This window comes from Nerophis ophidion, linkage group LG19 (assembly GCF_033978795.1).
Source record: "Nerophis ophidion isolate RoL-2023_Sa linkage group LG19, RoL_Noph_v1.0, whole genome shotgun sequence".
NCBI classification, from domain to species: Eukaryota; Metazoa; Chordata; class Actinopteri; order Syngnathiformes; family Syngnathidae; genus Nerophis; species Nerophis ophidion.
In genome coordinates, this window is record NC_084629.1 from 28,100,448 (window position 1) to 28,118,799 (window position 18,352).

General features: G+C 43.1%; 1 protein-coding gene across 1 annotated transcript in view; it reads right to left on the minus strand.

Annotated features, from left to right (window-relative positions):
- itgbl1 (integrin, beta-like 1) overlaps positions 1-10,472 on the minus strand; it is an 89,437-nt gene extending 78,965 nt beyond the window's left edge. Inside the window, exon 1 of the mRNA XM_061879745.1 lies at positions 10,184-10,472. Coding sequence (XP_061735729.1) covers positions 10,184-10,275 — 92 coding nt within the window. The 5' untranslated portion in view covers positions 10,276-10,472. The remainder of the gene's footprint in view (positions 1-10,183) is intronic.
- Between the last annotated feature and the right edge of the window lie 7,880 nt (positions 10,473-18,352).

Here is an 18,352-nt window from a genome sequence, read left to right on the forward strand (position 1 = left end):
GTTGGCCGCGCCCGGGAATCATTTTTGGTGATTTAACCCCCAATTCCAACTCTTGATGCTGTGTGCCAAGCAGGGAGGAAATGGGTCCCATTTTTATAGTCTTTGGTATGTATAATTAAAGTATTTGAACAAATGACTACTGACTGCATCTGAAGTCAACCAGCTTCGGCAACACCTAAGTTACATAAATCACATTAAGAACAATATGTATAACTGCCAAAAAGAAGAGGACTTAAAGGGATGCGCTGAGGAAATTCTCAGTTATGTAAATCACAAGTTTGGACCTCAGCAGTCCATGTTTGCTCGCAAGGTTAACATGTGTTTATAGTGGTCCAAGTCCTCTTTACAACAGGAGCACTCTTGTCTTTTAGGAATTTGCTGCAAAATGATTTGTCTCCCAATGTTGAACTGTGCCGCTTGAACACCACTGCTCTAAAAAACAGAGGGCCTTAGCCTTTAACACCTGTTTATTTTCAGACACTTCTATATGGTAGCCCACCTGGCGACTGTTACTGTTACGGTGCAAGAAGAATGGAATAGCACCATTTAAGGAGGGTGAGCGGGGGCTGAGGGTTATTGTTTTATGACCGGAAGTGAGGTGGGGGTATGACCCCCCCAGGGAGTGGGCGTGGCTTCCATGGCCTAACTAGTTAAGGGAGGACTAGCAGGGGAATGATTTATGACCCCTGAATGACATAAACCGGAAACATGGAGTATAGATCATATCCGTCATGTGACCCGTGTTAAAGACAAGAGTTTTTGCTACGGCAGAAACGTGGTCGCTATGATTCTGTTCCGGAAGCTTATCGTATGCGATTTGGTCACCATGACGGTGTCATAAGGTCATGTCAAAGGCAATCCCAGTTAGGGGAACATAACCATAACTAATCCATAAGAACAAACATTTTGTTAGCTCTCTGTGATGATGACTGTCGGTATGTACATGTCATCATGAAATATTGATTCATCATGCACTTGGACAGTCTCCTAGGAGAAATTGATTGATTGATTGAAACTTGTATTAGTTGATTGCACAGTACAGTACATATTTCGTACAATTGACCACTAAATGGTCTATCCATCCATCCATCTTCTTCCGCTTATCCGAGGTCGGGTCGCGTGGGCAGCAGCTTAAGCAGGGAAGCCCAGATCTTCCTCTCCCCAGCCATTTCGTCCAGCTCTCCCCGGGGGATCCCGAGGCGTTCCCAGGCCAGCCGGGAGACATAGTCCTGGGTCTTCCCCGTGGCCTCCTATTGATCGGACGTGCCCTAAACAGGGATGGCAGAGCTTCTCACCCTATCTCTAAGGGAGAGCCCTGGCACCTGGCGGAGGAAACTCATTTCGGACGCTTGTACCCGTGATCTTGCCCTTTCGGTCATAACGCAAAGATCTTGACCGTAGGTGAGGATGGGAACGTAGATCGACCGTTAAATTGAGAGCTTTGCCTTCGGGTTGAGCTCCTTCTTCACCACAACAGATCGGTACAACGTCCGCATTACTGAAGACGCCGCACCAATCCGCCTGTCAATCTAACTATCCACTCTTCCCTCACTCGTGAACAAGACTCCGAGGTACTTGAACTCCTCCACTTGGGGCAAGATCTCCTCCCCAACCCGGAAATGGCCCTCCACCCTTTTCCGGGCAAGAACCATGGACTCGGAGGTGGAGGTACTGATTTTCATCCCAGTCGGTTCACACCCGGCTGCGAACCGATCCAGTGAGAGCTGAAGATCCTGGCCAGATGAAGCCATCAGGACCACATCATCTGCAAAAAGCAGAGACCTAATCCTGCAGTCACCAAACCGGATTCCCTCAACGCCCTGACTGCGCCTAAAAATTCTGTCCATAAAAGTTATGAACAGAATCGGTGACACTGGAAACGTGTCCGACTTACCGGCAATGTGGACCAAGCTCTGACACTGATCGTACAGGGAGCGGACCACCACCATCAGACAGTCTGATACCCCATACTCTCTGAGCACTCCCCACAGGACTTCCCGAGGGACACGGTCGAATGTCCACAAAGCACATGTAGACAGGTTAGGCAAACTTCCATGCGCCCTCAAGGACCCTGCCGCAAGTATAGAACTGGTGCACAGTTCCACGATCAGGAAGAAAATCACACTGTTCCTCCTGAATCTGAGGATCAACTATCTGGCGTAGCCTCCTCTCCAGTACACCTGAATAGACCTTACCGGGAAGGCTGAGGTTACCACACCCGAATAAAATGTTCAACTTGTCCACGTTAATTAATTCATGGTAACACTAACATGTTTAAAGTTACAGTAATGGACTCTGCACAAGATGGTTCTAATACAAGCCAAAATAACAAACTGTAATACTCTTGTAGGGGTCATAAATCGATACGGACTACAACCGAAATGGCGAGTGGCTTGAAAGAAACTTCAAAATTAAAATGATGTATAGTTCGTGTTTTCGGTTTAGGTCATGCCCACTTTAGGGGTTATAAATCATTACCCCGCTAGCCGGCCCTTAACTAGTGAGGCCATGGACCCCCCCCCCCCCCCCCCCCCCACTTCCGTTCATAAAACAAAAACCCTCAGCCCCCGCCTGCCCCCCTTAAATGGTGCTACTCCAGTCTCCTGGTGTATATTTGTTTGAGAGATATTTTCAATTTTCAGGTGTGAACCAACTACACTGGTGACATTAAGGCTCTGAGTCGAGTTCTTCCACCCTAAACTCGCCCAAGCGTGTTTTTATTACGACGCGCATGCCGTTTTAAACAGAAGGAGGAAAGCAATCGTCCAAAAATGTCTCGTATTAAAGAGCAAACTGGCTCTTTGGATTGAGTATTTTTTTCCAATCCAACCTTTCAGAGTAGGCTGTGCGTGTCACCGGCGTCAAATCTTGTAATAATGGTGTTTGTTCTACTTCAGTTGCCAAGACTACACCTCCGTACACTTGCTTTTTTAACTTTGATGAATGGATGGATGACTGACTCCCACCCACTCCAGCTCTCACATTGTTATGGTCTGTTTACCAAAAAAAAAAAAAAATTATAATTTTAAAACGGTATGCTAATATTAATGCAAGTGTGGGTTTGCCAATAAATAATCAACATAATTGCCCAATGCGCGCCAACACAAGAACTGTAAAAAGGCAAAGTCAAAACAGAGTATTGTAAATCAGAGACATATTATTTTTCAACAACTGCATATGGAGGTCTCGTTTTGAGCCTTGATGTAGAAAAGCCACTTTAATAAGTCCATTTTGTGCGTCTGCAGCTTTAAAGCTAATTAACTGTCAAAGTGACTTATACTGTATTTATATAGCACTTTTTCTCAAGTGACTCAAAGCGCTTTACATTGAGAAACCCTTTATCTGCGACATGTATACCTGTGTGGGTGACCAAGGGCACAACGACAGCGACTAGGAGGGTGGAGGCTGGATTTAAACCAGGAACACCACTCTTCCATCGGAGCCACGCCGCCCCGTGTTCGTCCATTGTGCATTTTATCAACGTTTTAGATAAGACACTGTGATTCGGCACGTAATAGACCAGATACATACCAAAGTCTATAAAAATAGGACCCACTACCTCCCTGCTAGGCACTCAGCATCAAGGGTTGGAATTGGGGGTTAAATCACCAAAAATGATTTCTGGACGTGGCCACCGCTGCTGCCCACTGCTCCCCTCACCTCACATGGGGTGATCAAGGGTGATGGGTGAAATGCAAGGAATAATTTCACTACATCTAGTGCAGGAGTGGGCATTACGTCGATCGCGATCGACTGGTCGATCTCGGAGGGTGTGTCAGTCGATCTCAAGCCAGGCATTAAAAAATATACATAAAAATGAGCAATCATCAATCATAGCAAGACTTCACTTTCGTCAGATGTTTGACATTCTCGGCACCCGAGGATCTTGTGAGATGACGCTGGCTGCTGCGAGCTCATATTTAAGAAAAAAATCACTAACAGGGCGGACGCAGAGAAACACATTTTATTTCTAGAGACTCCGTACCTACTGTCAAAACTCTAAAGACCGACTGCACAGTTCCTGTCTTCACCATAAAAGACCTGTTTCATCCTGCCTGTGCTAACAAAATAAGAGTCTCAGAAAGCTAGCGTGCACAAGCTAGCAAGCTACGGAGTTTGATGCCAATGTATTTCTCCCTCGCCCTCAGCGACCGCTTTCTCACTTGCTTGCCCACTCGCACTCTCACTGACGTCACTCACCTGCTGCCAGACATTAAAGGGCCACACACATATGCTACTCTCATAACAAAGTGTTTAAAAACGAGTATGCAAGTTGGACAAATGAGATGCCAAATCCAACCACTTTCATGTGGTATTGGACAGAGAGGAGGACTTTCTTTATCCTCCATTTGAAAATACGGATGTTATCAGCACCACTGTCTGATTCCAATCAATGCAAGTCATCAGACTCAAATACACCAACTTATATTCTTGTCTTCATGAACGAAAGGAATCTATGTGTGCTAAACATGCTTGTATTATCATTAAATACCATTAACTTGTTAACAAAAATGTCTCTTTCATACATAAATAAATATAAATTATAAATAGGAATGAGGTAGATCTCCTCGACTTGGTCAATTGAAAAGTAGCTCACCTACAGAAAAAGTGTGAGCGCCCCTGCTCTAGTGTGTGTGTGTGACTATCATTTGTACTTTACTTTATACTTTTTACTTTATATATGAGACACAAATGTGGAAAATGAAAGCGTGGACGCATGGCTACGTGTGTTAAAGTGCTAACATTACACTCTCATTTTACAGTGGGAAGAGGATTCGTTGTGGTTTACCCGACACATGAAACTTGACAAATTGGGGGAGAAGGTGCATTATCCACTGTAGCTGCCATAGAACGTAGACTGTTAAATGTCTCCAAGTCGTGTATAAAGTGAGTTTGACCATCTCACCTTCAGGCGGTCTATTTAATGATTGGTCACACTACAGGGCGCCATGACTGCTACTAACTCAGAGCTGATGCTATGTGTTTGCGCCGCCTCCTCGTTAGCTTCTCCACGTGTAAAAATGCCCAGTTTTTACATCGCTTTCCCCACAACCCGGAAAAAAGACGAGTTTGGGAAGTGCAGGTTTTGCGAACAACCCGGAGAGCCACTTGATTACAGAGTCTTGTGCCAGGTGAACACGACACAATGTCTCAGTTTTGTTCAGGAGAGAACACACAGAAGCGAATACAAATAACTGAATAATTTAATACAAACCCCGTTTCCATATGCGTTGGGAAATTGTGTTAGATGTAAATATAAACGGAATTACAATGATTTGCAAATCCTTTTCAACCCATATTCAATTGAATGCACTACAAAGACAAGATATTTGATGTTCAAACTCATAAACTTTATGTCTTTTTGCAAATAATAATTTACTTTGAATTTCATGGCTGCAACACGTGCCAAAGTAGTTGGGAAAGGGCATGTTCACCACTGTTACATCACCTTTTCTTTTAACAACGCTCAATAAACGTTTGGGAACTGAGGAAACTAATTGTTGAAGCTTTGAAAGTGGTATTCTTTCCCATTCTTGTTTTATGTAGAACTTCAGTCGTTCAACAGTCCGGGGTCTCCGCTGTCGTATTTTACGCTTCATAATGCGCCACACATTTTCAATGGCAGACAGGTCTGGACTACAGGCAGGCCAGGAAAGTACTCACACTCTTTTACTACGAAGCCACGCTGTTGTAACACTTGGCTTGGCATTGTCTTGCTGTAATAAACAGGGTTGTCCATGATAACGTTGCTTGGATGACAACATATGTTGCTCCAAAACCTGTATGGACCATTCAGCATTAATGGTGCCTTCACAGATGTGTAAGTTAGCCATACCTTGGGCACTAATACGCCCCCATACCATCACAGATGCTGGCTTTCGAACTTTGCGCCTATAACAATCCGGATGGTTAGTTTTCTCTTTGTTCCGGAGGACACCATATCCATAGTTTCCAAATATAATTTGAAATGTGGACTTGTCAGACCACAGAACACTTTTCCACTTTGCATAAGTCACTCATAAATGAGCTCAGGCCCAGCGAAGCCGGCGGTGTTTCTGGGTGTTGTTGATAAATGGGTTTTGTTTCGCATAGTAGAGTTTTAACTTGCACTTACAGATGTAGCGACCAACTGTAGTTACTGACAGTGGTTTTATGAAGTGTTCCTGAGCCTGTGTGGTGATATCCTTTACCAACTTATGTTGTTTTTTGGTGCAGTACCACCTGAAGGATCAAAGTTCCGTAATATCATCACTTACGTGCAGTGATTTCTCCAGATTCTCTGAACCTTTTGATGATGTTAGGACTGTAGATGGTAAAATCCCTAAATTCCTTGCAATAGCTCGTTGAGAAATGTTGTTCTAAAATTGTTCGACAATTTGCTTACAAAGTGGTGACCCTCACCCCATCCTTGTTTGTGAATTACTTAGCATTTCATAGAAGCTGGTTTTATAACCAATCATGGCACCCAACTGCTCCCAATCAGCCTGCACACCTGTGGGATGTTCCAAATAAGTGTTTGATGAACAGTCCTCAACTTTATCAGTATTTTTTGCCACTTTTCCCAAATTCTTTTTCGCGTGTTGCTGGTGTCAAATTCTAATGTTAATGATTATTTGCAAACAAAAAAATGTTTATCAGTTTGAACATCAAATACGTTGTTTTTGTAGCATATTCAACTGAATATGGGTTGAAAATAATTAGCAAATCATTGTATTCCATTTATATTTTATCTATATAAAATGTATATAAAATTGTGTTGGATGTAAATCTAACACAATTTCCCAACTCATATGGAAACGGGGTTTGTATATTAAAAGATGGTTTAACAAAAACAAACTATTTTTGAATCTCAGTAAAATGAAAATAATGTTACTTGCTAAAAACAGAAGACAAAGTCAAACACAAATACAAATAGACAAACACTGAAAGAATAAAAGTAACCAGATTTGGGGTGTAATAATAGATAAGAAAGTGACCTGACAATCTCATACAAAATATACAACATAAAGTGACAAGAAACAACGTATTTTCCGGACCATAGGGTGCACCGGATTAGGTCTATTAGGTCTATTTTTGATCTTTTTTCATATATAAGACGCAACGGATTATAAAGCGCATTAAAGGAGTTATATTGTTTTAATTTTTTTCTACATATAAAACACTTCCTTGTGGTCTACATAATATGTAATGGTGGTTCTTTGGTCAAAATGTTGCAGGGATGATGTTTTACAGATCATCTTCAAGCAGCTTTCTGACAGTCGCTTCATGCTGCGCCGTTTTGTGGGCGGGCTTATTTACGTGGCTCAACTTCGACAGCGTCGTCTCCCCGTCATCTTTGTTGTAGCGGGGTAGCGTGCAAGGACAAGAATGGAAAAGTGTCAAAAGATGGCGCTATCTCTTTTTAATGACATTCAAACTTTACTTCAATCAATAACGGAGCAGCATCTCCTCATCCGCCGAAAATGTGTCCCGTGAAAAAACGTCCGACTGTAACTCTCTAATAACTAAAGTTCCTTGGGTGAATAATGTACAGTAAACTCACTAAACCGGTACGTGTTAGCGCTTTTAAGGCGAGTTTACTGAGAGATATAAGTAAGAACGTTACACTACTTTATATTAGAAATGGCAACAGCGGAGGATGAATGTCCCATGAATAGAAGATAGAGGAAAAGAAGAAGCTTATCGACTATGGAGTGGTCACGGATTACAAAGGCGGATGCGTGCAATTTTTTAGGATTTATACAGATCCCAAATACACATTAGCAGGTACCAGAAGGTAAGAAAAGTTGCTTTTGCATAATATGGCGAAACAAAACGCAAGCTATACACACACTATGATAATACTCCGATGTTAAAGCACAGGGCAATCCATCAAGAGGTGCGGTTTCATAGCTTCCCAAAGTCGTACTAAAACATTTTGATATTTTTTTTAACGCCGTGTGTAATTTTCTATATTTTCAAAATAATATATAAAATGTTGGTGTTGATTACTTGAGTGATATTGCAGCCTACATGTTTCTCTTATATGTGACTGCCATCTACTGCTCACACTTGTCATTTCACCATGTACCTAATAAAATTGCTTCAAGGTCAGTGAGCAAAACCATAATTATTCCGTACATTAGGCGCAGGTTATAAGGCTCACCGTCGAGTTTTGAAAGAAAATATATTTTAAGTTAGCCATATAGTTGGAAAAATATGGTATGTCAATAATGAATAATGGAAAATAAGTTTTGCACCAAAAATCCCTTTACCTGTATATTCTTAACTGCTCGCCAGTGTTACCATATCTGAGTTGTTGTGCAGAAACATGGGGAAATACATACAAAAGTACACTTATTCAAGAAAGAGGGATGATTTCTAATAAAAGACAATGAGTGATACATGCAGTGATTACAAATACATTGGAAGCAGACGCCACAGTTGACATACTTCACAGAAAACTCACAATTTGTCCGTCATTGTTGTTCCGAAGTTAATGAAGATTTTTGTAAAATGAGAGTAAAACGTAGTTTTTTGGTCATTGTGTGTATTTATTTTTTTCCGTTTATTACTCCGTCTGGTGCGTGTTATAGTGCCGGCCGGTCTCAAAACCGTATACACAGATGGTTGTGATATAAACAACTTTAAAACTCTTACGAATATGCGCCACACTCTGTGAACCCTAACCAAACACCTCTCTGGAGAACATTGGCTCTGTAACACATTATAAACGCAACATAATAATTATCCAGAATTCCAATGCATCCATGACTCTTGGCTATATTACACATGGGCCCCGATCCCCGCCCACCTCAACCGACGCACGGTGCTAGCGGGTGTATAATATAGCCAAGAGTCATGGATGCATTGGAATTCTGGGTAATTCTTATGTTGCGTTTATAATGTGTTACAGAGCCAATGTTCTCCAGAAATGTGTTTGTTATTCTTGTTTGGTTAGGGTTCACAGGGTGTGGCGCATATTAGTAAGAGTGTTAAAATTGTTTTATATCACAACCATTAGTGTGATCTGTATGGCTGTGGAACAAGACCCCTGGTTTACACACAGTTAGAGCAGAATAATATTCCTTCGCCATTTTGAAAATGATGTCAGGGTAAGCGTCACTCGTTACGTTATGTTATTGACCCGACTGTAAAAGTTAGCATTCACTAATACATTTGGGGAGCGAGCTTAAACCGGCAGTAATTTAAAACAGGCGCATATTACAAGGATATACGGTATATATAGGTGCATTATTTTGGTTTACTTTGTCAGGAAAAAAACTTCCAAATAACAGCAATTGCATGCATCTGGGCACCATCCTCGGTAGCAGTCATGGCGCCCGTTATTTAGTTGGCCCTACTCTCTTTATACACTACTCTGGAATATCTTTAAATGTGTTTTGTGGCAATTGCAACCTTAAACACAATGTTAGTTACTATGTAGAGTCATTTTTTGCAGACTGCGTTGCAAACTCATTGAAGCCCCCCTACTCCCTCTTCCCCTAACGCTTGATCCACCCAGCAACATCATGCTAGAATGGCATACTTGCGGACAAAAAAGCCTAATTAATCAAAACTTACAGCTGCCCCATCTGTAGCTGACTGATAAGTGACAGAGCGTTATTTTAAAATGTGTAGCAAAGCCCTTTTTTCTTTTTTTCTTTTTTCCTTTAAAAATTGGTGGGCGTGTCGAGCTTGGTCCTTCATGACGTCAACAGCCACAAGTGCATGGGTGTTGATAAACAGGCTGTGGAATGGCATGTAACTGTCAGAACGTCGTTAAAAAGTCACTTTTGCACACTCGGGGACTTTTAAAGGCAATTCTCCTCTTGCATTGGCTCTTTCTGGATAGCAGGTGTACCTAATGTAGTGTCTGCTCAGTGCATAATTCATGGAATTTGTAAAACAAAGCATATTTTCTGCAAAAAGTGATTGTAGCAGCATATAGATAGTGGTGTTCTTACGTATTATTACACAAAATACAACACCATTTTTTGCATAAAAGCTATGATGGTTATGTTTGCATAGTGAAGTTGCCTGCAGCTTTAAATGATTTAAAACAAAAGAAATAAAGTTGCAGACACAAACCTGCAACAGTCAAGAAATGAAGGCATGCATGTTCAAAACTCTTCAGCAAATTCTGCGGCCCCCAAGCCCGGAATAAACATGAAAAACGGACTGAAGGCGTGCAGAAACTCACCCGGCCGACTGCGACGATGTGTCCTGGGCGCGAGACAGCAGAATTAGAACCAACGGCACGAGCACGGGCTGCATCCAAACTTCAGCGTGCATGTTTAAATCCCACAGTAACCTGGAGTTAAAAGTAGCTCGAAGGAATTTGCCCTGCAGGGAGACACTTGCAGAGAGAAGGGGAAGCAAACTGAAAGGTGCAGAGAGGGAAAAAGCAGCAGGAAAAAGGTTCTGAGAGGGGGAAAACTGCCAAAAAGCAGAGTTCAGTCAGCAGTTGTAATGAGAAGCAGATTGTTTTTACTTGTCTTTTTCTCTCCGTCTTTTTCCAGATGATCTTTTTTTTTTTCTAAACCTGCCACGAGTTCCACATGACTCAGGAATGATATGAAGCAGTTATGACTTTTGTATTGTTATTTTACAGATGCTAATGTACAGCTCATTCCACCCGTTCTTGTTTGTACAGGTTTCACTAGCAGAGGACGACTCATTTGAGCAAAGGGACTGAAAGTAGCAGGAGTGAGTTTTCAGCTCCGGATTAGAGAATTTAGCATGTTGGCATCGAGCATATTAAAGTGAGTCACCGAAATTTTGTGTTTTAACTCAGGCTGTCAAACTAAGGAGTTAACTCTTGTGATTAACCAGTAAAATATCACATTAATCATGTACACACTTAGATTAATCATGCAATTTGTTTTGACTGTACAAGATTTTAGTGCAGGGGTCTCAAACTCAATTCCCCTGGGGGCCACTGGATGCACAGTCCGGGTGAGGCTCGGTCGCAAGAAAAGATTTCTTAAAAAATTGTTTGCATACTCCTCAGCATGTCTAGTTGTATAATGACGTTTCAAATTGTATTCCTTGTGCACCGCAACTTTCTCTGTGCAAATAAGACACGTCGGGGTGCCCATGTGCTCATCAAAGAAATATTGCATCTCCCACTTTTCCTGGAATTGTCCTTGCACATCACTAACTCTTCTCTTCACTGCAGGCTTTGAAAAAGACATGTTTGGGGTTGTGGAATATATCTGTATTTAGCCGACGCATGGAGAATAATGTAATTACCGCAATGTGTGTCGTTCCGCTTTCTCACCCTACAGCAACACAGCGGTCGGCGGATAATATCCGGGAAGCGCAAAAAAGTGACGGCTCCCGGAGTGTTTTCCGGCGTCAGATAGAAATATATGTTGTGTTCATTGTGTGAAGCAACGCAAATTAAACAATAAAAAAAACAAAATACGTTTGAATTGGTCCAGGTTATCGGGGACTGTTGTTACTGACGGACGGGTATCGCGGTGTGACTGCAGCCAGGCTCGTAAGAAAACCCTCGTCTCCCTGGCAACGTCTCTGTCGCTTTCACTCATTTGCCGCTTTTCCACCAACGCAGTGGTAGGCAACCCAAAATGTTGAAAGAGCCATTTTAGACCAAAATAACACAATGCTGTCAAGCGGCATTCATATAAAACTTGCGGGCCGCACTAACTTTAAACTTTCATATTAAGGTGGAGGCCGCAAAATAACGTCTCGCGGGCCGCAATTGGGCCGCCGGCCGCGTCTCTGAGACCCCTGTTTTAAGGAGTCACTAAAATGAAGAATACTAGTCACTAAGATATTGTATTTTAACTCCGGCTGTCAAATTAAGGAGTTAACTCATGTGATTAATCACCAAAAATATTGTATGAATCATGTACACAATTAGATTAATCATGCAATTTGGTTTGACTGTACAAGCTTTTAATGGCTTACCAAAGTGAATAAAGTGAGTCACCAAAATGAATAGAGTGAGTCACCATAATATTGTATTTTAACTCAGGCTATCAATTTAAAGAGTGAACTCATATGGTTATTCACCAATATATCGCATTTATCATGTACAGACTTAGATTAATTGCAAATTTTGTTTTGACCTTACAAGCTTTTAGTGATCACTAAAATGAATAATAATAATCACCAAAATATAGTACTTAGTTTAACTCAGGCTGTCAAATTAAGGAGTTAACTTTGTCAGGACTACGACTTGGATTTGTTTCGCTTCTTCGATGCAGAGGGAATTTGGGACGAGCCAGGCGTGAATTAAGGTACATGATAAATTTATTTACCAACTAAATACAAAAATGGAAAACAAAGGGCGCGCTCAGTGGCAGATAATAATCTATACTAAACTCCAAACAAAACAGCACAATGGCATGACTAAATACAAATAAAGAAAAAATACTATCAATGGTACAAAACAAACCAAAAACTTGCACAGAAGCATAAATATAGACAATAGCTTACGTGGCGTGGTCAAATCAATAATCAGCGTGGCAAGGCAAGGTAGGTGCGTGGTCATCAGGGTTCGATACAAAGTCCGGTAGGTAAAGCAAGTACACAAGCAAGCAGCAAGTAGTACAGCATAAACAGTAAGCAAAAGCAAAGTTCCCAGCCCTAGGAACAGAAAACAAATGACTTAAATAGTGACTATGATGATGAGAAACAGGTGTGAGGCTGAGGGCAGGGGCGTGACTTGGAGACCAGGTGGAAACTAATGAGTAACTATGGAAACCAACAAAACCAGAAAGTGCAAAAAACGGGAAACAATAGTCCAAAAACAAAACATAACATGATTAAACATAAACCCAGATTAACAGGCATTACAAACTCATGTGATTAATCACCAAAAATATCACATTAATCATGTACACACATAGATTAGTCATGAAATTTGTTTTGACCGTACCAGCTTTTAGTGAGTTATTAAGATAAATAATAATAGTCACCAAAATATTGTAATTTAATTCAGGCTGTCAAATTAAAGAGTTAGTTCATATGATTAATCACCAAAATATTGCATAAACATGTACACACTTAGATCAATCATGCAATTTGTTTTGACTGTACAAGCTTTTAGTGAGTCACTAAAATGAATAATAAACTTTACCAAAATATTGTATTTTGTTTAACTCAGGCTGTCAAATAAAGGAGTTAACTCATGTGATTAATCACCCAAAATATTGCATTAATCATGTACACACTTAAATTATTCATGCAATTGGTTTTGACCATACAAGCTTTTAGTGAGTCACTAGAATTAATTATAATAGTCACCAAAATATTGTTTATTAACTCAGGCTGTCAAATTAGGGAATTAACTTATGTGATTAATCACCAAAATATCGCATTAATCATGTACACACTTAGATCAATCATGCAATTTGTTTTGATCTTTGGGAAATAGAAGGGAGCCAAATCAGCTTCATCATCAGAGCCACCTACGATGTTCTTCCCACACCCAAGAACTTAAACCAATCGTTTGGAGAAGATCCTTCATTTGCACTCTATCAAACCCCTGCAACACTCAGTCACATCCTCACTGGCTGCAAAATCAGTTTGTCTCAAGGCCGCTACACCTGGAGGTACAACCAGGTCTTAAGACACCTTGCGATCACCCAGGAGGAAAGGAGAAATAACAACAAAGCCCTCCCTCCCCCAATCCCTAGTCACTCAATTACCACTCAGTTTGTAAGAGCAGGACAAGTGCCACCAAAACCATCTGCAAGACTGGAGGCAACCCCTCTGGACTCTGCCCTGGACTGGAAAATGCAGGTTGACTTGGACCAGAAACTCATCTTCCCGCCTGAAATCATTACAACTAGCTTCAGGCGGGACCTGGTCTTGTGGTCAACCTCCCAGAAGATTGTGTTCTTTGTTGAACTAACTGTACCATGGGAAGCTGCAGTTGGTGAAGCATATGAGCGCAAACAACTGAGGTATGCGAATATAGCAGCCAAGGCAGAGCAGCGCGGCTGGCGTGCCCGAGTGCTACCAGTTGAAGTCGGGTGCAGAGGTTTCGTTGCGGGCTGTCAAATCACTGTCGGATGCTGCTGAATGAAGTAGCAGGTAGATATGATTCAAGAGAAAGGACCAAAACAGGGCTGCTTAATGACATCGAGGGGTAAAGGCAGAGGGGGGCACACCTGGGACGCCAGATGTTGTCGTTGAGCCCTCCGGAGGTGTCGTGGGCCTATCAATGAAACACCAATGAAGCAGGGTGCCCACCTGAAGACCCCAATGAAGCTTTTGCCCCTAACCCCCCACGCCCCCCACTCAACAGTAAATGCTGATTAATCTGAGGGATTGTATTATCTAGTCCTATGAGCTCAACTGATAAACTGGAGAAATCCAGTGACTACTGTGAAAGGGCAGCTGACAACTAGGGAAAAACCTTGCGACAGCTTGGAAAGACAGCTGACAGGAGGGAAAGACCCTGACGGGGCTGTCATGGACTAGCTATCCATGATGCCAGGCTCTGTCACTTAATAAGTAGACAAAGGCCACCCCTCATTGCTACGACACGCCCAAAGAGAAAAATACCCCTAGAGTCTGCGAGAGCGGGTGGGGAAGAAGACTCATCCGCTGAACACCTGGCAAATGACCCTGGATTAAACACAACGACGAAACAGATAATCAGCACAGAACAAGCAACATCAGCCGAAGGACAAGAGCGCCAAGTATGCAACTGTGGCTGGTCCAAAATAACATCCATCAGAGGCCTTAAAATACATCATGGGTGGATGAAGGTACTTGAAGAAAACAAAGCCAGGACCTTGCATTGATCTCTATCTTTTGAGAGAAAGGTCAAGTCAGGCAAGTGAAGCTCAGCAGCAGGATTTAACCCACAGTCCATCGAGCATCAATACCCCAGAGGCTGCAAGTAATTCAAGCACTACATCAAAGATTGTGGAGCCAAGCCACTTGCAACCTGCTTTAGAGAAGAACACGCAAGGCCACAGACCAGAAAATTGGGAAATAATCGATGCAGACCTGTTCAAGATCCTGGACGGAATCAAAAGGAACGGTGGAGAAGAAATTAGAGAAGATGGGAGATCTGATCTACTCCTATGGAGCAGAAAGATTCGGAACACATGTGACAGGGAAAAAGGACATGCCATCAACAACCCCTCCAAAGTCCAGAAGGCAACAGGAAATCGAGCGACTGGTCAAAGAGAGAAGGGTTTTGAGGAAGGAATGGAAGAGAGCCTCATTGGAGGAAAGAGTGGGCATTAACCTCCTCCAAACAGACCTGAAGGGACACCTGGGAAGATTGCGGAGAGCTGAAAACCTCAGGACTCGACGCAAGAGGAAGGAATTGGCGAGAACATCCTTCTACAAGGAGCCTTTCAGATTTGTGAAAGGCCTCTTCCCAAAAGAAAAGAGTGGGTCACTTAAGGTGCCAAAGAGGGAACTGGAAGACCATCTGGAAACCACTCACACAGACAATCAAATATTTGAACAGATAGAGATACCATCAGACATGCCACCAATACCTCAACCGGAACACCAGCTGGACGACAGTCCCCCAAGGTGGAGCGAGGTTGAGGAAGCAGTGAGGAAATCAAGGGCAGTTTCAGTTCCAGGACCAAATGGAGTTCCATATAAGCAGTACAAAAATTCCCCAAATGTCTTACGCTTTCTGTGGAGGCAGATGAAGGTGATGTGGATGAAGCAAATCATCCCAAAAGTGTGGCGCAGAGCTGGGAGAGTGTTAATATCAACGCAAAAAGATGCCTTAAACATCGATCAATTCCGGCAGATCAACCTGGTAAACGTTGAAGGGAAGTTTTCTTTAGCATTGTTGCTAAAAGGATGACAATGTACCTGAAGCAAAACAGCTTTAATGATACATCTGTGCAGAAAGCTCGAATACCTGGTTTCTCAGGATGCTTGGAGCATACAAGCATGATATGGCACCAAATCCAATCTGCCAAGAGGGAAGGAAGAGACCTGCACGTCTTATTCCTAGACCTAACCAATGCTTTTGGATCAGTCCCTCATTCTCTCAACTGGACAGCCTTCAACTTCTTCCACATCCCAAATACCATCACAAACCTGGTGAAAGACTACTTCCGTGATCTGCAATTCTGTGTTAAAACAACAGAATACACAACATCATGGCAATATCTGGAAGTGGGAATAATCGCTGGATGTACCATCTCCCCTCTAGCCTTCATCATGGCAATGGAAGTGATAATTTAAGCTTCCAAATGGGTTGTGGGTGGAGAACATCTGAGAGGGGGAGAGCGTCTACCTCCCATCCGTGCCTTCATGGACGACATGACCACCTTGACCTCAACCGTTGCATGCATTAAACATCTGCTGGGAAAGCTTCATGCCAACATTACATGGGCACGGATGAAGTTTAAACCCACCAAGTCCAGGAGCATATCTATCGTCAAGGGGAAACTCATAGACCAGAGGTTCTACATCAAGGGTACTCCCATTCCGTTGGTGTCAGAGCTGCCTGTCAAGAGTCTAGGGCAATTGTACAACGCAAGTCTCAAAGACTCGGACCAGAGCAATCAGCTGAGGGAAGAAACCATCAAAGGCCTTGTCCGCATTGACAAGACCTCCTTACTCCCTGGCAAGTTGAAACTGTGGTGCCTACAGTTTGGATTGCTCCCCCGTGTGGCCACTAACAGTCTACAAGATCCCCATGTCCAAAGTCGAGAAGCTGGAGAGAACAGTCAGTGCATACATCAAGAAGTGGCTTGGCCTTCCACGGTGCCTCAGTAACATTGGCCTATATGGTCATGGTGCCCTGGAACTGCCCATCTCTAGCCTCACGGAGGAGTTTAAATGCACCAAGGTGAGGCTGAGCATGACACTGACTGAGTCTCAAGATGAGGTGATCCGAGCGGTTGCTCCCAGACTGTCAACCAGGAGGAAATTGTTCCCATCTGAGGCTGGGAAACAAGCCAAATCTGCTCTCAGGCATGGAGACATAGTAGGACAAGTGCAGCACGGAAGAGGTGGGTTTGGACTTGGGGCTAGTCGACCCACATGGCACAAGGAAACATCAGCCCAGAGGAGAAAGCTGGTGGTTGATCAGGTTCAACAACAAGAGGAGGCAGACAGATGTGCAACAGCACTGGCACAGTCCAAACAGGGACAGTGGACTAGCTGGGAAAACCTGGAGCATCGTAAGCTCACATGGAAGGATCTTTGGGAAATGGAAGGGAGCCAAATCAGCTTCATCATCGGAGCCAACTACAATGTTCTTCCCACACCCAAGAACTTAAACCAATGGTTTGGAGAAGATCTTTCTTGTGCACTCTGTCAAACCCCTGCAACACTCAGTCACATCCTCACTGGCTGCAAAATCAGATTGTCTCGAGGCCACGACACCTGGAGGCACAACCAGGTCTTAAAACAACTGGCGATCACCCTGGAGGAAAGGAGAAATGACAGCAAAGCCCTCTTGCCCCCAATCCTAGTCACTCAATCACCACTCAGTTTGTAAGAGCAGGACAACTACCACCAAAACCATCTGCAAGAGTGGAGGCAACCCTTCTGGACTCTGCTCGGGACTGAAAAATGCAGGTTGACTTGGACCAGAAACTCATCTTCCCGCCTGAAATCATTACAACTAGCTTCAGGCCGGACCTGGTCTTGTGGTCAACCTACCAGAAGATTGTGTTCATTGTTGAACTAACTGTACCATGGGAAGCTGCAGTTGGTGAAGCATATGAGCGCAAACAACTGAGGTATGTGGACATAGCAGCCGAGGAAGAGCAGCGCGGCTGGCGTGCCCGAGTGCTACCCGTTGAAGTCGGGTGCAGAGGTTTCGTTGCTACGTCCACAACCAAGCTCCTGAAAGGAATGGGATTGAGAGGTCAGGCCTTCCGGCGGGCTGTCAAATCGCTGTCGGATGCTGCGGAACGAAGTAGCAGGTGGATATGGTTCAAGAGAAAGGACCCATACTGGGCTTCTAAATGACATCGAGGGGTAAAGGCAGAGGGGGGCACACCTGGGACGCCAGATGTTGTCGTTGAGCCCTCCGGAGGTGTCGTGGGCCTATCAACGAAACACCAATGAAGCAGGGTGCCCACCTGAAGACCCCAGTGAAGCTTTTGCCCCTCACCGCCCACACCCCCCACTCAACACTAAGTGCTGATTAATTTGAGGAATTGTATTATCTAGTCCTATGAGCTCAACTGACCGTACAAGTTTTTAGTGAGTCATTAAGATAAATAATAATAGTCACCAAAATGTTGTATTTTAACTCCGGCTGTCAAATTAATAAATTTACTTATGTGATTAATCACCAAAAATATCGCATTAATCATGTACACACTTAGATTAATCATGCAATTTGTTTGACCATACAAGCTTTTAGTGAGTCACAAATAAATAATAATAGACA